Below are 20,683 nucleotides of genomic sequence, written 5' to 3'. Positions count from 1 at the left end.
CGTTTAAGAGAAGAAAAGAAAACTCCATTTGCCCTACATTTTCCACCTATTACTGTACGTTTGCACCTCTTTTTAGCAAAATTCCTCCAATGAGTTATCTGTTTGCTGTCTCCGTGAGCCCCCGGCTATTCCCTCTTGAACCCACTCCATATAGACTCTTCCCGGCCACCCTATGAGAGCTGTTCAGGAGTATGCCAACAGTCTCCAGACAGGTCCCTCTCCTTTCTGTCTCTCATCTAACAGCTCAATCCGACTCTCCTTGCCTATAATTAACAGGATAAAATGCAAACTTCCTAGAAAGGCCTTCTAGGTCCAATTAAATTCCCAAAGCCAATAACGAAATAGTGATCATTACTTTTCATTAAGCAGTTATTACATAGGAGGGGTTGTTCCCTACCCTCTTCACATTAACACATTTAATGCTTACAACAGGCCCTGTAAGGTAGTTTATATTATTAATATCCTCATATATAGATGAGGAAACCTAAGCACAGAGAGATTAAGGTACTTGCTCAAAGTCACACAACTTGTAAGTGAAAGAGGCACCATGTGAACTCAAGCAGTGCTGCCCCCAGACCAGGCATACCTCAAGAACAGGTACTGTGCGTCAACCACATGGCTTCCCCATGCCTGTCACAGGCTGTAACATTTGGGGCCCACCCAGACACCCTTACACTTAACACTGGATTTTATTCTAAGTGAGCTGGAAAGCAAAGAAGATTTTGAACAGCCTACATCACACAAAACCTGTACACAGTTATTCATAGGGGCTTTATTTGTAATAGCCAAAAACTGGAAAAACCAATGTCCCTTGTGAAAATCAGCAAAAGGAAATCTCATTTAAACGGGAGTTGGGAGGCTAGGAGGGGAGCTTACATGCCCTACCATTCATCATCAACTGCAGACCTTGCAAGTGTTGAGAATGGATACTATTGGTACTGCTCTGGCAGGAGGAAGAAAGGTTTTCCTCCTCCCCCAGCAACAGCCAAGCTAATGAGAAACTGTGACAGTTCATCAAATGAAAAGCTACTATTCTTAGAACTCTGTTTACCCCAATGAACTTTCCGTTCATAACAACTCCTCCTAAACCTCCCTTTTCCTCTATAAAAAAACATACTTTGCCTTTGTTCTCCACATTTGCCTGTAGTTTTGCTGTAGCTTGAATATCCTGCATTGTAATTTTCTGCTATTTCTGAATAAGACCATTTTTATTGCTAAATAACTGATGGGTTTTTTTTTAAGATTTATTTATTCATTCAGAGAGAGCACAAGAGAGAGGCAGAGACACAGGCAGAGGGAGAAGCAGGCTCCACGCAGGACGCCAACATGGGACTCGAACCCGGGTCTCCAGGATCACAACCCGGGCTGCAGGCAGCGCTAAACCGCTGTGCCACCAGGGCTGCCCTTGATGGTTTTATCTTTAAGGTTAATGCCCTCGATAGGTGAACGGCTAAACAAACTGTGGTCCATCCCTATCATGGAACACTACTCAGCAATAGAAGGACAAGCCGGGGATCCCTGGGTGGCTCAGTGGTTTAGCGCCTGCCTTTGGCCCAGGGCGCGATCCTGGAGTCCTGGGATTGAGTCCCGCGTCGGGCTCCCAGCATGGAGCCTGCTTCTCCCTCCTCCTGTGTCTCTGCTTCTCTCTCTCTCTATGTCTATCATAAATAAATAAATAAATAAATCTTTTTAAAAAATTGAAGGACAAACAATTGAAATGCACAACAGCTTAGATGAATCTCAAAATAATTATGCTCAAAGAACAGGTGTGTGGTTGCCAGCAGCCTGGGTCAGAGGAAGGAATGGGGGTAAAGTGGTCAAAACATACAAACATCCAATTAAAAGATAAATAAGTCCTGGAGGTACAATGTACAGCTTGGAAACCACAGTTAATAATATGGTATTGTAGATCTGAAAAGCTGCTAAGAGAGTAGGTCTTAAGAGTTCTCATCACAAGAAAAAAATCATAATGATGTGATAGACGTTAACTTATTGTGAGTCATCATTTTGCAATATATGTGTATCAAACCATTGGTTGTGTACCTTAAAGTACAATCTTATATGTCAGTTGTACCTCAGTAAAACCGTGGTGGGGGAGGGGTTGTAGTCTCTATCCACAAGCTACACACACACACACACACACACACACACACACACACAAATTATGCTGAGTGACAGAAGCCAGTCTCAAAAGGTTACATACTATATGATTCCATTAATATAATATTTTCCAAGTGACAAACCATACTAAGAGAGGACAGATCAGTGGTTTCTGAGAGGATAAGGGAAGAATGTTTACTATAAAGAGGGTAGCACAAGGGAACTTTCTGGGATGATGTTCTGTACCTGGATTACAGGACGTGTTAAAATTCATTGAAATGTACACTGAAAAACAAAATCTGTTTTAAAGTATGATATTTTTAAATTTAGGGCCCCTGGGTGGCTCAATCAGTCAAGCATCCGACTCTTGGTTTCAGCTCCGGTTGTGATCTCGGGGTCGTGGGATCCCGTGTTTGGCTCCTCACTCAGCCAGAATCTACTGGAGATTCTTTCCTACTGTTTCTGTCCCTTCCCACTCTCTCTTTCTCTAAAAATAAATATTTTTAAAATATAAATAAATTATACATATAATTTCATACATGTGTGTATATAGATGTTATATATACATAATGTAAATAATTTTTAAAGATACACTAGCAGAAATAAGACTAAGACAAATACCATCTGATTTCACTTATAGGTGGAATCTAAAAAACAAACAAAAATGAAGAAACAAACAGAAAGCAGAATCAGAACTATAAGCAAACCAATAGTTGCTAGAGAGAAGGGGGATACGAAGATGGGCAAAATGGGTGAAGGTACATGCTTCCAGCTACAGAATGAATAAACCACAGAAATAAGGGGTACGGTATTGGGAATACAGTCGGTGATATTGTAATATTGTTGTACAATGATAGTAGCTACATATGCAGTGTGGATAGCATAAGGTATAGAAATGTGGAATCACAATGTTGTACACCTGAACTAATATTGCATGTCATACTCAAATTTTTTTAATGTAAAAAATAAATAAAAGATCCACTAGCATCAAATTGAATTTTTTTCCTTGAAGAGAGAATTAGGAAAAGGAATGCATTTCTGCCTGGGTAATGCAAAGTTTTCTTTAATGCCATATGCAGGAACCATTACTGTTATGTGCTTCACATTTTGGGAAACAATGACATTGCCAGACCTTCATATTCTTTTTTTTTTTTTTTAGACCTTCATATTCTCATCAAGCCTCATATTTATGAGTTCCAGAAACAGTATAGGGTCTGAAAATGTCACAGAGAGAAGAGATATCAGTGTCAGTTCCTCCATGTAGTGATCTCTGAGACATGGAGAAGGGGAGGGACCTTCCAATGTCCCCATGAGTGGTTCAGAGGTAAACCGGCACCCAGATCTCCAGCTTCTGGTTCAGGGAACAGTGTTTCTTTCTTTTTTGTTTTTTTTTTTTAAGATTTTCTTTATTTGAAAGAGTGAGAGAGCACCAGCAGGATGAGGGGCAGAGGGAGACGTAGACTCCTTACTGAGCAGGGAGCCCAATGTGGGGCTCGATTCTGGGACCCTGGGATCATGACCTGAGCCCAAGGCAGACACTTAACCAACTAAGCCACCGAGGCACCCCAGGGAACACCCCAGTGTTTATAAATGCCTATACAGCCTTTGAGAAGGAGCACAAGGTGCCCAGAGCTCCTTCTAAAGTGATGGAATACTCCAAGCCTTGATTCCATCAGATTGAGCCAGAAGCAACACCACCAGGCCCTCCAACCGTCCTCAGGAGGTGTGAGTCATACCTGGCCCCACGCCTGCACTAAATGCCTAATAAGGAGGGGAGAACCCACACTTTCATCCACCCAAGCAGAGAAATGAAAGCCAGTCTCAGTCCTCAACACTGGAAAAAATAAAAAGTCCACAGAAACCACAAAAACAGGCACGCCTCAGACATATTCCAGATTCGATTCCAGACCACCACAATAAAGCTAGTCAAAGGCATTTTTTTTGGTTTCTCAATGCATATAAAAGGGATGTTTACACTATACTGTAGTCTAATGTCGTGTTTGAAATAACAGTGTACATAATTTTAAAATACTTTATTGCTAAAAAAAAAATGCTAACCATCATCTGAGCTTTCAGCAAAGCACAATCTTTTTGCTGATGGAATGTCCTACCTCCATGCTCATAGCTGCTGACCAAACAGGGTGGTGGCAGCTGACGGCTGGGGTGGCCATGGCCATTTCATAAAATAAGACAGTGTGAAGTTTGCCACATTGATTGGCTCTTCCTTTCACAAATGATATCTCTATAGCATGACATGCTGTGTGATGGTATTTTACCCACAACAGGACTTCTTTCAAAATTAGACTAAGTCCTCTCAAACCCTACTGCTGCTTTATCAACTTAGTTTATGTGATACTCTAAATCCCTTGTGGTCATTTCAACGATCTTCACAGCATCTTCACCAGGAGTAGATTCCATCTCAAGAAACCACACTGTTTACTCCTCCATAAGAAGCAACTCCTCATCCATTCAAGTTTAAGCATGAGATTGGAGCAATCCAGTCCCATCCTCATGCTCCACTTCTGATTCTAGCTCTCTTGCTGTTTCTATCACACCTGTGGTTACTTCCTCCACAGAGGTCTTGAAACTCTCAAAGTCATCCATGAGGGTTGGAATCCACTTCTTCAGACTCCTGTTCATGTTGACATTTTGACCTTTTTCCCTGAGTCACGGGTATTCTTAAGGGCATCTAGATGCTGAGTCCTTTCCAGAAGGTTTTCAATTTACTTTACCCAGATCCATCAGGGGAATCACTATCTATGGTGGCTATAGCCTTACAAAATGTATTTCTTTCTTTCTTTCTTTCTTTCTTTCTTTCTTTCTTTCTTTCTTTCTTTTTTTTTTTTTTTTTTTTACAAAATGTATTTCTTAAAGAATAAGCTTGAAAGTCAAAATTACTCCTTGGTCCACGGGCTGCAGAATGGATGTTGTGTCAGCAGGAATAAGAACATTAATCTCATTTTGTGTCACCATCAGAGCTCTTGGATAACCATGTGCATTGTCAACAAACAGTAATATTTTGGGGTTTTTTTTGTTTTTTTTTATTTTTTATTTATTTATGATAGTCACAGAGAGAGAGAGAGGCAGAGACACAGGCAGAGGGAGAAGCAGGCTCCATGCACCGGGAGCCCGATGTGGGATTCGATCCCGGGTCTCCAGGATCGCGCCCTGGGCCAAAGGCAGGTGCCAAACCGCTGCACCACCCAGGGATCCCAGCAGTAATATTTTGAAAGGAGTCTTTCTCTCCTTTCTTTCTTCCTTCCTTCCTTCCCTTCTTTCCTTTTAAGCGATAGGTCTCAAACAGTGGACTTAAAATATTTAGTAAGCCATGCTATAAACAGATGTGCTGTCATCTAGGCTTTGTTGTTCCATTTCTAAAGCACAAATAGTAGATTTAGCGTAATTCTTAAAGGCCCTAGGACTTTAAGAATGTTAAATAAGCATTGGCTTCAACTTCAGGTCACCAGTTGCGTTAGCACCTAACAGGAGAGCCAGCCTGTCCTTTGAAGCTTTGAAGCCAGGCATTGACTTCTCCTCCCTAGCTATGAAAGTCCTGGACTGCATCTTCTTCCAATAGAAGATGTTTGGTCTACATTGAAAATCTATTGTTTGATCAATTATCAATTATCAATTATCTCAGCTACATCAATTATCTCTGGATCTGTTGCTGTGGCTTCTACAACAGCACCTTCTGCTTCATGTTGCACTTTTAGGTTATGAAGTTGGCTTCTTTCCTTAAACCTCATGAGCCAACCTTCACTAGTCTCCAACTTTTCTTCTGCAGCTTCCACACCTGTGACGCTTCACAGAATTGAAGAGAGTTAGAGCTTTGCTCTGGATTAGACTTTGGCTTAAAGAAATGTTGTGGTAGTTTGATCTTCTCTCCAGACCACTCAAACTTAGTCCACATCAGCAATAAGGCGGTTTTGCTTTCTTATCACTCATGTCTGTTCACTGGAATAGCACTTTAATTTCCTTTGCAACCACAAGTTGACTGACTGGCACAGGAGACTTCACCTCCAGCCTCTCTCTACCTGAAGCCTGCCTTCCTCACTAAGCTTGATCATCCCCAGCTTTTTATTTGAAGTGAGAGATGTGTGACTCTTCTTTCAGTTGAATACTTAGAGGTTATTGTAGGGTTATTAATTGCCCTAATTTCAATATTGTTGTGTCACAAGGAAGAGAGAGGCCTGAGGAGAGGAGAGAGATAGGGGACCAGTGGTCAGTGGAGCCATGAGAACACACTCATTTATTGCTTAAGTTCACCTACTTATACAGGCGCAGTTTGTGGCACCCCAAAACAACTACGGTAGTAGCATCAAAGACCACAGACCACAGATCACAAATATAATGATAATGAAAAAGTTTGAAATACTGCCAGAACTACCAAAAGGTGACACAGAAATATGAAGTGAGCAAACGCTGCTGGAAAACTGGTGCCAGGGCAGCCCTGGTGGCGCAGTGGTTTAGCACCGCCTGCAGCCCAGGGTGGGATCCTGGAGACCCTGGATCAAGTCCCGCATCAGGCTCCCTGCATGGAGCCTGCTTCTCCCTCTGCTTGTGTCTCTGCCTCTGTGTGTGTGTGTCTCTCATGAATAAATAAATAAAATCTTTTAAAAAAAAAGAAAAAACTGGTGCCAGTAGACTTGCTTGACACAGGATTGCCACACACCTTCAATTTGTAAAAATCACTGTATCTGCACAGCACAGGAGAGGGAAGAGAGGAAAGCTACATGCAACCAAATGAGGCATATCTGTGCTAAGTTTTTAGTACATTTTAGTAATTTATGAGTCATCCGGTTCCCAAATCTAAAAGAAAAATGGAAGCATCATACAAAAATTTTAATGTGCTTAATACGACCTTTAAAATACAAATTGAAAAAGAAAAATTGAAACTGAAATCAAGCATCCTAAGGTCAGCTTTATTTGTAATAGTCAAAAACTCAAAAAGCAAGACATAACAAAATGTCCCCCACTAGGTAAAGGGCTAGACTATGCTACAACCATACTATGGAATACTCTCACTGATGTAGTAGACTTTGTTAGACATGCATATTATATTATATTATATCTTATGTATTATAAAATGGAAGGCAATTATTATTATTGAAAATGCACCCCACCCAAATGTGTCCCTTCTTTCATCATACCCAGAGGCTGGAGGGAATAAAAGAACTTTCCATTCCCAGAAGGGAAGTTTTAAGAGTAAATAGTCATGAACACACAGTATCTAGCAATTTGTCCAAATTTTATTATTCTCTTGAATCACCCATCAAATCATCTGAGATGGAAATCTGGGAATGTCTTTGCTCTATTCTTCCTTTCTCTCCTCATCCCACATTTCTTTGGGGTTATGTGTAATCTCTTGGTTCCACAGGGTCCCGTCTCCCAGTGAACTGGTGAAGGTTGCTAAGAGCACACACCACTTGGGCTGGATCCTGGCTTGGCTGTTCGGTAGCTGTGTGATACAGGGCAAGTTTTTTAAACTCTCTGAGCTCCAGTGTTCCTCAACAATACAATGGAAATAGTGATCTTGATTCATGGGAGGATACAAGTAATGCGTTGCTATTTGTCCACCGGAAGTTATTCTCACCTTCCTCCCTTAAAAATAGAACTCCTCAGGAACACCAGACTGGCTCCGTCAGTAGAGCATGTGACTTCTTCTCAGGGTTGTGAATTCAAGCCCCATGTTGGATGTAGAGCTTACCTTAAAAAAAAAAAGTAATAAAAAAAAATAGGAAAAAAAAAAAATAGGACTCCAAAGATGTGGCCTGGAACCTGGTAATCCACCTAAAAAGCATGTGTCCAGACACCCTTGCTGCCTGCTGTGGGGTCATAGTTCCAGCCAATGGGACATGAACAGATGTGATGACTACCACATCCACACCGTGCCCTTAAGAGGAAAGGGCATGTGCTCCTTTGAGCCTCATACCCTTTCCTATACCCTGGGATGTAGAAACAATGGTTGGAGGTAAAGAAGTTACTTTAGACTCAAGGATTGAAGACATGGTTTATAAGGAAAACAGAACTACTTTACCAGCCCCCAACCAACCACCACCTCTAGACTGCTATATCCAGTTTCAGCTACTGTGTTTTGGAGCCTCTTTGTTATAGCAGCTCACACTGTACAATAACTAATGTAAGAATTAATGCTAGGGACACCTGGATGTTGCAGCCAGTTAAGCATTCAACTCTTGCTTTTGGCTCAGGTCATGATCTCAGGGTCCTGAGATCGAGCTCCACATCAGGCTCTCTGCACTCAGCAGAGATTCTACTTGAGCTTCTCTCTCTCTCCTCTTGTCCCTCTCCACCCCAAATAAATAAATATTTTTAAAAGAGAATTAATGCCAGAAATGGCGTTCTGCTATAATAAAAAACCCAAACTATGAGGCATTACCTTAACAATCAGGTAGTAGGTCATGAGGACACAGATACAAGGTGGAAAGTTGGTGATGCATGTTATGTTATAGCAAACCATCGGGTAAACTGTGATGTCTTGCATGACAGCCTGTATGCCTGTTGAGTCTATAGCCCTCTAGGGATGGTTAGAGAAGCCAGACTATTTGTGCGTGTTTCCTTTTTTTTTATTTATTTAATTTTTATTTATTTATGATAGTCACAGAGAGAGAGAGAGGCAGAGACACAGGTAGAGGGAGAAGCAGGCTCCATGCACCGGGAGCCCGATGTGGGATTCGATCCCGGGTCTCCAGGATCGCGCCCTGGGCCAAAGGCAGGCGCCAAACCGCTGCGCCACCCAGGGATCCCTGTGCGTGTTTCCTACTTCTTGCCACTGTTAAGAAAAAGACAGAGGTACTGAGGCAAGCCAAGATGGAAGGGACTATGGTACTATTAAAGTAGTGTCTCTCCATGCAGTTATAATTTAAATAGACTGAGTCTGGTAATTCGGGGCCTCAAAGGGAAGCAGGGATACAGAGTCACCTGGAGAAGTCAGTGATAGCAAGAGACTGGCCCTTTCTCAGCAGCCTCAAGAAAATGCCAAGGTCCAAGGCAAGAAAATAAATGAAGGCAGCATTCAGGTTTAAGACCATGTCAGGGGATCCCTGGGTGGCGCAGCGGTTTGGCGCCTGCCTTTGGCCCAGGGCGCGATCCTGGAGACCCGGGATCGAATCCCACATCAGGCTCCCGGTGCATGGAGCCTGCTTCTCCCTCCGCCTGTGTCTCTGCCTCTCTCTCTCTGTGACTATCATAAATAAATAAAAAATTTTTTAAAAATTAAAAAAAAAAAGACCATGTCAGGGGTAGTGGAAAGGGAGGTGGGCAGGGGGTTGGGGTGACTGGGTGATGGGCACTGAGGGGGGCACTTCGCAAGATGAGCACTGGGTGTTATACTATATGTTGGCAAATTCAACTCCAATTTTAAAAAATTTTTTTAAAAAGACCATGTCAGACGGGGGTGCCTGGGTGGCTCAGTCAGTTGAGAGTCCAATTCATGGTTTCCACTGGATCCATGGTCTCAGAGTCCTGGGATCAAGCCCTTTGTCAGGCTCCACCCTCAACAAGGAGTCTGCTTTAAGATTCTCTCTCCCTCTCCCCCCTCTTCCGCTGTCCCTTCTCCCCAATTGCCTGTGTGTGCTAGTGCTCGCTCTCTCTTAAATAATTTTTAAAAACTATCTCAGGGGCACCTGGGTGGCTCAGCGGTTGAGCATCTGCCTTTGGCTCAGGGCGTGATCCCGAACGGGATCAAGTCCCACATTGGGCTCCCTGCATGGAGCCTGCTTCTCCCTCTGCCTATGTCTCTGCCTCTCTGTGTGTGTCTCTCATGAATAAATAAATAAAATCTTTAAAAAAAAAAAACTATCTCCGATGGATGAAACATTTTTTAAAAGATTTTATTTATTCATGAGAGACAGAGAAGCCCGACGTGGGACTCATTCCTGGGACTCCAGGATCACACCCTGAGCCAAAGGCAGGCACTAAACCTGAGCCACCCAGGCTGAGCCACCTAGGCGACCGATCTCAGATGGATGAAACTTGAGGACATAATGCTAAGTGAAATAAGGCAGCCACAAAAAGACAAATGTGGCATGATTCCATTCACATGTGATCCTTAGAGTAGTCAAAGTCATAAAGACAGGAGATAGAACTGTGGCTGTTAGGGCTGGTAGGGAGGGGGAATGTTTAATTGGGACAGAGTTTCAGTTTTATAAGATGAAGAGTTCTGGAGATGGGTGGTGGGGATAGCTGTGTAACATTCTGAATGTATTTAATGCCACTGAACTGTACACTTAAAAATGGTTAAGACAGTCAATTTTATGTTATGTGTGTTTTACAACAATAAATAAATGGAAACAGGGATCCCTGGGTGGCGCAGCAGTTTGGCGCCTGCCTTTGGCCCAGGGCACGATCCTGGAGATCCGGGATCGAGTCCCGTGTCAGGCTCCCGGTGCATGGAGCCTGCTTTTCCCTCTGCCTGTGTCTCTGCCTCTCTCTCTATCTCTCTCTCTCTCTCTCTCTCTGTGACTATCATAAAAAAATAAATAAATTTATAAAAAATAAATGGAAACAAAAAAGGAACCATGTGAGAGGAAATCTTTGTCTGTGCTTGCTTGTACTTGGAACTGTCTGGAGACACAAAGATGGACCATATAGCTAATTTTTTAGAGAAACTAAGAGCCTGTAAAAGATTATTGACTAGTTGGCTCATAAAACAATGCCCCAGGGTTGTACCACGAGGTCCCCAAAACCATAGCAGCAGAGAATGCACCGAGAAAGCTTCAGAAGTAGGGATCCCTGGGTGGCGCAGCCGTTTGGCGCCTGCCTTTGGCCCAGGGCGCGATCCTGGAGACCCGGGATCGAATCCCACGTCGGGCTCCCGGTGCATGGAGCCTGCTTCTCCCTCTGCCTGTGTCTCTGCCTCTCTCTCTCTCTCTGTATGACTATCAAAAATAAATAATTAAAAAAATAAAATAAAATGTTAAAGTCTACATTTAAAAAAAAAAAAAAAAAGAAAGCTTCAGAAGTAGTGATGAGGGACAGGGGACAGTGAGGAGCCTCACAGAGGGCAGAGCCCAGAACCACAGAAGACAAGGGACAAAGAACTGGCTAAAAGCAAGGGGAGGAGTCTTCACCAGTGCTGCCTAACACAGATTTTAAGTTGCTAAGTTCAGTGACCTGTGTGTTTCCCATGCTTCTGCTTCTCCTGAGGTTTATTGTTTGTTTTGTTGTTGTTATTGTTCACTGTGGTTTTAACATTTATTTCTCATTGAGATTGGATTTTTTCTTAGGTTTATAGGTCACCAGAATGCAAGAAGCCACTGCAGGGTGTGAAGGACAGACTTCAAACACTACTTCAAATACTATGCAGCAAACAGATGACTTGTTAGACTACATCCCCAGGCAGGGGTGCTGGATGTATGAGAAGGAGGGGTGTGTGCATATTATATGATACTGAGTACAGTGGTACCAGTCCTTCTGGTTCTGCTTGTCTAGGGAGGTGACTTCAGATCTTTCAGTACCAAGACATCTGCAAGACAAACAAATCCTTCTCTTGCTAATATTGACTGCCTCTCATAACATAACTGTTTCTTTTCCTGTCTCCCCAAGGATCTTTTATTGGATGTTAATTCTGAATTACAGTATGAAAGAATTCAAGGGTGCCAGACAAAGATTATGGTCAGGAATGCCAAATGTACTTCCACCCTGGGCCCTCCTCAGTGGTACTTGTGTAGCTGCTCATGTTTGAGTTCCTTGTGACAACAGTAGTTGAAAAGCGCATAAGCTGCCAGCACCATACAAATCCCAGCAATATCCCCTGTTTATTAACGGGGGAACGGGGGGGCATGAAATGCTCCAGCAGTGCTCTTAGGGGTGAAATCCCACATCAGTGTCCAGATTGGCATCTCTCTTAGTTTCACATCCTTGAGATTCTTGTCCTTCACCAGTAAAAAAAAAAAAAAAAAAAAGGAATCTGAGCAAGGGTTAGCAGGGACCTCTGTAACACAGCCTTTCACAGGCTGTGATAAGAATGTTGGCCAGGACTGAGATCTCATCTGAAAACTCAGGTGTGGAAGGATACTTTTCCTCACTCACTTATTTGGTCTCACACTGGATTGGGCTCTTCAAGAACTGTTGAACTCAGGGCCTCAGGACCTCGCTGTTGTCTGGAGGCTACTCTCAGTGGGCTTCTCTAACTCTTGCATGCAATTTGCTCCATTAAAACCAGTAAGGGAAAGAGTCTGATAGTAAGATAAAAGTCAAAGCCTTTGTAACCTGACCATGGAAGTGACATCCCCTCAATATTTTCATATTTTGCTGGTTAGAACAAGTTACTCAAGGGGAGGCAATTATGTGAGGTTATAAGTACCAGAGATAGGATCATTGGGGAAAATCTTCAAAGCTACCTGCCATACTGTACCTTCTTCTGGATTTCCAGACTCCGGTGCTTGGCCATTTGTTTCCCCCAACTTCTACCTGCACCCTCTCTCCTTCTCCTCTCCTGGTCCTGGAAAGGCATTCTCCCTCCAATACCTTTCTGAAGTAGCATCACCCTCTTTTTTAAGATTTATTTATTTATTTATTTATTTATTTATTAGACACACACACAGAGAGGCAGAGATGCAGGCAGAGGGAGAAGCAGGCTCCATGCAGGGAGCCCAACACGAGACTTGATCCTGGGACCCTAGGATCACACCCTGAGATGAAGGCAGATGCTCAACCACTGAGCCACTCAGGTGTCCCAGCATCACCACCTTTTTTCTGTGGAACCACAATGGCAAAATCCCTCCAGGGGAATGCCGAGGATTTCAGTAAACATATCTGTTTGGCATTTTTAGAATCTTATCTCTCAAAGAGTCATATAATCATGTACAAAGTTAAATACACAGAACGAATAGCAGAGTAAGAAAACAGAGGAGCAAGGAGAGGCATCTCAGAGGCAAGGTACAGAGGTCTAAGTGAGAAGTCAGTGTTGTTGAAGATGGTGGCTTGGTTTCCCCAGGACAATCAGAGGTATGTAGATATGGGAAGTTTCCTAAGGTGTTTTCTTCTTTTTTAAGGGATTCCACCTGTAAGTGTATCAGTAGGATATACTAAGAAATGGGTGATGCACTCTTGCTGAGTACTACAGGGGTAATTTTTAAAAGGGGCTGTTTGTAAAGGTGTGAGCAGAGTTAGGGGCTGGAGCAGCACCCCAGAGCTAGCAGCACTGGAGAGCTGTTAGCACCTGCATATCTGAGGGCACAAAGGAGACCGTGGTTATTGCCACCCAGAAAGAGTGGTTGTGTGGAATGCACTGTAGCCTCTGAATAAAAAAGCAGCCACCCATGGGCGCATGTAGAGAGAGGTTAGGGAGAGAAATACCTTGGCCTTTCTTTCCTCCTGCCCTCCATCTCCTGACAGTACCTCCCATTGGCCAAACCCAACCAGAAGCCGGAGAGCAGAGAACCCATCAATGTGATCCATACCAGTTGATCTCCTGAGACAGAGATGAGTGCAAAGGGTAGACTTGCTCTGGTAAATGGAAGATATAGCATATTATGCACAGCCCATATTTTTCTGGAGACTCTCATGGTGGAAACCCCATCCTCAGTATTTACCTTGTTTTTTTGTTTCTAGTTCCTTGAGGTGTATAGTCAGGCTGTTGATTATGCGTTTTTCTTCCTTTTTTAAAAAATATATATTTTGTTTATTTATTCATGAGAGACAGAGAGAGAGAGAGAGAGGCATAGACACAGGCAGAGGAAAAATCAGGCTCCATGCAGGGAGCCCGGCACAGGACTCAATCCTGGTCTCCATGATCAGGCCCTGGGCTGAAGGCAAACATTCAACCACCAAGCCACCCGGGCTGCCCTTTTTCTTCCTTTTTAATGGAAGCACCTATAGCTATGAATTTTCCTCTGAGCACTGCTTTTGCTATATCTCATAAGTTTGGGTATGTTTTCATGTTCATCTCAAACTATTTTCCAATCTAACTTGTAATTTCTTCTTTGACCCCATTGCTTAAGAGTGTATTGCTTAATTTCTAAATATTTGGGAAGTGCCTAGTTTTCCTTTCATCACTGCTTTCTTATTTCATTCCTCAGTGGTCAGACAGGATGCTTGGGATGATCTCAATCCATCATCAGTGTTTAATCTGACAAAAGTGAACTACTACTATTTCACTTCTAAGGATGGCTATAATGTTTAAAAATGGAAAATTAAAAAAAATAAAAAAAATAAAAATGGAAAATAAGTTTCAGCAGGAATGAAAAGAAACTGGAACCCTTGTTCTCTGCAGGTGGGGATGTCAAATGGATGCAGCCTCAATGGAAAACAATTTGGTAATTCCTCCAGAAGTCTCACATAGAATTACCTTATGATATAGCAATTCCAGTCCTAGATGCATACCCAAAGAGATTGAAAACAAGGACTCAAACAGATACTTATACAAGAATGTTCATAGCAGCACCGTTCACAATAGCTGAAAGATAGAAACAAACCAAATATCCATTAACAAATGAATAGATGAACAAAGGGTGATCCATCCATACAGTACAACATTATTCAGCCATGGAAAAGAATGAACACACTGTATGTTCTGGCATATACTACAATATGGAAGGATCTCCAAAACATTATGCTAGGGGTGCCTGGGTAACTCCAATGGTTAAGCCTGTGCCTTCAGCTCAGGTCATGATCCCAAGGTCCTGGGATCCAGCCCCACATTGGGCTCCCTACTCAGTGGGGAGTCTGCGTCTCCCTCTCTCTCTGCGCCTCCCCCCAACTCTGTTCTCTCTTTCTCTCTCTCAAATAAATGAATAAAGTATTTAAAAACACATTATGCTCAATGAGGGGCACTTGAGTGTCTCAATCAGTTAAGCACCCAACTCTTGATTTTGGCTGGGATTATGATCTCAGGGTTGTGGGATAGAGCCCCACCTTAGGCTCCTCGCTCAGAGGGAGTTTACTTGGGATTCTCTCTCTTCCTCTTCCTCTGCCACTCCCTCCTCTAAAATAAATTTTAAAAATCTTTAAAACATTGTGCTAAATGAATAAGCCAGACACAAAAGTACAAATATTATATGATCATACTTAAATGAAATATCTAGAATAGGCAAATTCATAGAGACAAAGTAGATTTGAGGTTACCAGAGACTGGGAGTTTGGGGACTGGAGAGTCATTGGCTAAAGGGTACAGAGTTTCAGGTTAGAATGATGGAAAAAATTTTTTGAAAATAGTAGTGACAGTTGCACAAAATTGTGAACATAATCAATGCCAGGGAATTTCACTCTTTTAAAATGGTTCAATAGTGGAAATTCGTTTTTCACACAATTGTGACTATTAGGGAGACAGAACCTGAGAGACTCCTACCTCTGGGAAATGAGCTGGGGGGGCAGGGGGGGAAGGGGAGGTGGGCGGGGGGTGGGGGTGACGGGCACTGAGGGGGGCACTTGATGGGATGAGCACTGGGTGTTATTCTATATGTTGGCAAATTGAACACCAATAAAAAATAAATTTATAAAAAAAAACAGAAAAAAGCAATTGTGACTATTATTAGTTTTGAAGATTAAAATAGCGATAATGTGAAAGTCAGTCAAAAATGGAAAAGGGGGGCAGCCACGGTGACTAGCAGTTTAGTGCTGCCTTTGGCCCAGGGCGTGATCCTGGAGACCTGGGATATTGAGTCCCACGTCAGGCTCCCTGCGTGGAGCATGCTTCTCCCCCTGCCTGTGTCTCTGCCTCTCTCTGCCTCTCTCTCTCTCTCTGTCTCTCTCATGAATAAATAAATAAATCTTTTTTTAAAAATGGAAAGGCGATGCATGGGTGGTTCAGTCGGTTAAACATCTACCCTCCACTCAGGTCATGATCTCAGAGTCCTGGGATTGAGCCCCACATGCAGCTCCCTGCTCAGCGAAGAGTCTCCTCCCTCTCCCTCTGCTCTTCCCCATCACTTGTGCTCTCTCACACCCTCACACACTCTCTTTCTCAAATAAATAAAAACTTTTTTTAAAAATGGAAGAGTTTAAATCACCTTAATGCCATTTTCACTAAGAATAAAACAAACTAAAAGTGTTATGAGTTATTCATTCATTCATTCACTTAACAAATATTTTTCAGGTGCATCCAAAATACCAGGCACCATACTATGCACTGCAAGTACAGCAGAGAAGAAAGCAAAGGTTTTCTGCAGACCTTACATTGTAGTGGGAGGAGAAAAACAATAAACAATAAGATCATCTTAGTGAGTGATAAATATTTGGGAAAAATAGTGTCAAGAGAATTGGAAGACAAGCCACAAACTAAAAGAAAATATTTACAAAGGACATATCTGTTACTATGGAAGCAGCCCAAGTGTCCATCAATTGATGAATGGATAAAGAAGAGGTGGTATATATATACCGTTTATATATATATGTATACACAAATATACAGTGCAATATTACTCAGCCATAAAAAGGAATTAAATCTTTTTTATGATTTTATTTATTCATGAGAGATACAGAGAGAGAGGCAGAGACAACAGGCAGACGGAGAAGCAGGCTCCATGCAGGAAGCCCAACATGGGACTCGATCCCAGGACTTCAGGGTCATGACCTGAGCCAAAGGCAGATGCTCAACTGCTGAGCCACCCAGGCATCCTTTTTTTCTTTTTTTAAGATTTTATTTAAAAAAAAAAAAAGAATGAAATCTTACCATTTGCAATGACGTGGATGGAACCAGAGAGTATAAAGCTAAGTGAAATGAGTGAGTCATTAATAGGGAAATAGCATATAATTTCATTTATGCAGAATTTAAGAAGGAAAACAAACAGGCAAAAAAGAAAAATAAGAAACAGACTCTTAATTATACAAAACAAATCAGGTGGTTGCCAGAGGGGAGGTGGGTGGTAGGATGGGTTAAGGAGGTGACAGGGATTAAGGGGTGCACCTGTCTGATGAGCACCAGGTGATGTACAGAAGTATTAACTCACTATATTGTACACCTGAAGCTACTATAACACTGTATGTTCACTAACTGGAAATTAAATGAAAACTTTAAAAAACAAATCTGATAAAGGACTGTCAACCAAAACATACAAAGAACGCATAAAACTTATTAATAAGAAAAATCTTAATCGTTAAAATGACAAAATTTTGTGTTATATAAGTTTTATCGCAATGATTTATTAAATCCCCCCTTCTTTTCTTCCCCCCATCATACATCAAAGAAATAAAAGGATCCAAAGGGAAGAGAGCTAGAGAATCACCATGAAAACAACTGCATTTAAGATGCGACTCTGAGTGGGAAATATCAGAAAGGGAGACAGAACATGAGAGACTCCTAATTCTGGGAAACGAACTAGGGGTGGGGGAAGGGGAGGTGGGTGGGGGGTTAGGGTGACTGGGTGACGGGCACTGTGGGGGGCACTTGATGGGATGAGCACTGGGTGTTATTCTGTATGTTGGCGAATTGAACACCCATAAAATCTTTTTTAAAGAAAAATAAATAAATTTACAAATAAATAAATAAATAAATAAATAAATAAATAAATAAATAATTTTTAAAAAGATGAGACCGTGAAGAAAAAAAGGACAGCCTAGGGCTGGTTCAAGGCCACGGAGAAGAAAACCAGGGCTCCCCGGCCGAGGGGAACTGTGGGTCTCCTGCTCCCCGAGGACCGCAGGGGATGCCAGATGGCTACATAGCCGTCCCAGCCCAGCAGGGTAGGGAGGAAGCAGCCCCCCCAAAAAAAAGTGGAAAAAAAGTTTCTGGGTGAGACTAAGCCAAGCGATGCTGGACCCGGTGCCAATCCCTGCTCACTGCCCTGCGCCGCTCGCCAAGGCTTGGCGGGGTTCGTGGCGCCATCTGCTGGGACCATCCCGCACTGCAGACGGCATCCCCCCCCCAAAGTCCAGGACAAAAAGACAAAATCAAGAAAACAGCCTTCATGGACTTGATGGTGGGTCTTAGCTGCCGTCAACTGCCTCGGTGAAGAGGCTATTTCACTCAAGGTTATGGGAGCGGCCTCTGTTTTCCAAATGGAGAAACTGGGTGTCAGCTAGCAAAAGCTAGAAGGGGGATGTGGATCAAGCGTTTATTTTTATTTTTATTTTTTTTGATCAAGCGTTTATTTAAAATCGCTGCGGCTCCGCGCCAGCGCCCTCCTCAGAGCCACCCTGACCTCCTTGTTGCGCAGGGTGTACACCACGGGGTTGAGCAGCGGCGTCACCACCGTGTAGAACACAGCCACCAGGCGGTCCCGGCCAGGCTCGCCCCCGGACTCGGGCCGCAGGTAGATGATGGAGGCGCAGCCAAAATGCACAATGACCACGGTGAGGTGCGCGGCGCAGGTGGAGAAGGCCTTGCGCCGGCCGGCTGCTGAGGGCATCCTCACGATGGTGGCCACGATGAAGGCGTAGGAGAGGAGGATGAGGAGGAAGGAGACCAGCACCACGAGGATGCTGAGGAAGAAGATGGCCAGCGCTTTGCCCGCGCTCTCGGAGCAGCTGAGCTTCAGGACCGGGGCGATGTCACAGAAAAAGTGCTCCACGCGGTCGCTGCCGCAGAAAGGGGAGGAGAAGATCATGCTGGTCTCGATCCAGGCCACCGAGAAGCCAGAGCAGAAAACCAGGGCTCCCAGGCACAGGCATACTGTGGGTCTCATGATCACCAAGTACCGCAGGGGGTGGCAGATGGCTACGTAGCGGTCATAACCCATCAGGGTGAGGAGGAAGCAGTGGCTGCATCCCAGACCCAGGAAGAAGAACATCTGAGCCCGACAGCCAGGGATGGAGATGGCCTGGCTCTCCGTGAGCAGACGGGCCAGCATGTTCGGGATGGTGACCAGTGTGTAGGAGGTCTCGGAGAGGGACAGCACCGCCAGGAAGCGGTACATGGGAGTGTGGAGGGTCCGATCCGCATGGATGATGGTGATGATGGTGATGTTGCCACTGAGGGTGACCAGGTATGTGAGGAAGAACAACACGAAGAGGGTAGTTCGCAGGTCTGGGAGGTTGGAGAAACCCACCAGCACAAACTCGGTCACCAGCCAGGTGCCATTGTCCTGCTGCTTCTCAGAAGCCTGAGAGGAAAGGACAGAGTAAATGGAATGGGACAATTTCACAACGACTGCCAATGCACCTCGTATCGGTTGGGTGGGAAATCTCCCCTGTTTTACGAAAAAGGAAAGAGACTCAGAAATGATGTCACTTGTTTTCCTGAATATCACTCAGCCAGCAAGCATCTCAATAGACAAGAAAATCACCGATATGGAAACAATGGATGAATGGATAAAAGATGTGACGTAGGGGTCCCTGGCTGGCTCACTGGGTAGGTCAACTGGTCAAGATCAACTCTTGATCTTGGGGCGGTGAGCTCAACCCCATATTTGGTGTAGAAATTACTTAAAGAGAGCAAGAAGGATGAGGAAGAGGAGAAGAGGAGGGAGAAGAAGAAGGGCTATATACACACAATGGAATATTAATCAGCCAAGGGAAGGAAGCAAATCCTGCCACGGACAACATGACTGGAACTTGAGGACATTATGCTAAATGAGGTGGTCAGATAAGGAAAGACACACACAGTATGATATCACTCATAGGTGGAATCTAAAAGAGCCAAACTCAAAACACAGAGAGTAAAATGGTCATTGCTTAAGAGTTTCTACTAGAAGGAGTGTGCCTGGCTGGCTCAGTCGGTAGAGCATGCAACTCTTAATCTCAGGGTCATGAGTTCAAGCCCCATGTTGGGCATGGAGCCTACTTAAAATAAATAAAAACATATAAAAAGAGAGAGAGAGAGAGAAGAGAGTTTCTACCAGAAGGCATGAAATTTCCCGGTAATTCTCACCTGACATGTATGGGGAATTCAAAGTCCCTATTGGATAAGAAAAAACATACAAGAGTCAAGGGGATGTAGAAGAGGAATTTACAGGGTCTGCTACAGCCTGTGTGAAAAGAACACCCCAGAAAGACAAAGCCTGTAACACTGACACTTGCAATGGACAGAACAATACCTTCAGGAATCTAGGCGCACCTGGGTGGCCCAGCGGGTGAGCATCTGCCTTCAACTCAGGGCGTGATCCCAGGGTCCTGGGATCAAGTCCTGCATCAGGCTCCCTGTGAGAAGCCTACTTCTCCCTCTGGCTATGTCTCTGCCTCTCTCTGCGTCTCTCGTTAGTAAATAAATAATCTTTTTTTTTTTAAGTTAGGGATAAAGTTAACACACAGTTAGATGAAATATGTTCTAACTCCTTACACTGAAAAACAGACCTTCATAATGGCCTGGGAAACCAGACTTGAATTTGAAATTCCTGGGCTCTTTAAGGCCCCACACTGGAATGGGGTGGTAGGTAGAGTGCCCTGGCCCTGGCCCTGGCCTGTGGACTATCCCCTTCTTCCACCCCAGGCTCCACCCAGCACTTCCAGGGACCTCACACATAGAAGTATGGATCCCCCAGCCATGCAAGTTCATGCTGTACCTACACCCCTCAGCAGCTTCCACTCCCTGACCAGCCCCCAGAAGTAAGGTCTGTGTCAGAGGATGGACCCAGAAAAGGGACACTCTCAGGCTCTGCTGGTGACTTGGAGACACCCAGACAGGGCTATCTGGGATCTCATAGAGCGTTGTCTACAGTGGGATTGCTCAGCATGGAGCCTGCTTAGG

General features: G+C 43.8%; 1 protein-coding gene across 1 annotated transcript; it reads right to left on the bottom strand.

Moving 5' to 3' along the window:
* Positions 1-18,146: 18,146 nt before the first annotated feature.
* On the bottom strand, positions 18,147-20,295 carry LOC112913199 (olfactory receptor 10T2-like). Its single transcript, XM_025989804.2, has 2 exons — positions 20,290-20,295; positions 18,147-19,100 (listed from the first exon to the last, which is right to left on the bottom strand). The coding sequence occupies exons 1-2, from the start codon at positions 20,293-20,295 to the stop codon at positions 18,147-18,149; spliced, it is 960 nt and encodes a 319-aa protein (XP_025845589.2).
* Positions 20,296-20,683: the final 388 nt, after the last annotated feature.

This window comes from Vulpes vulpes, chromosome 9, assembly GCF_048418805.1.
Source record: "Vulpes vulpes isolate BD-2025 chromosome 9, VulVul3, whole genome shotgun sequence".
NCBI classification, from domain to species: Eukaryota; Metazoa; Chordata; class Mammalia; order Carnivora; family Canidae; genus Vulpes; species Vulpes vulpes.
The sequence above is the reverse complement of the archived record's forward strand: the minus strand, read 5'-3'. Positions and strand labels throughout refer to the sequence as shown.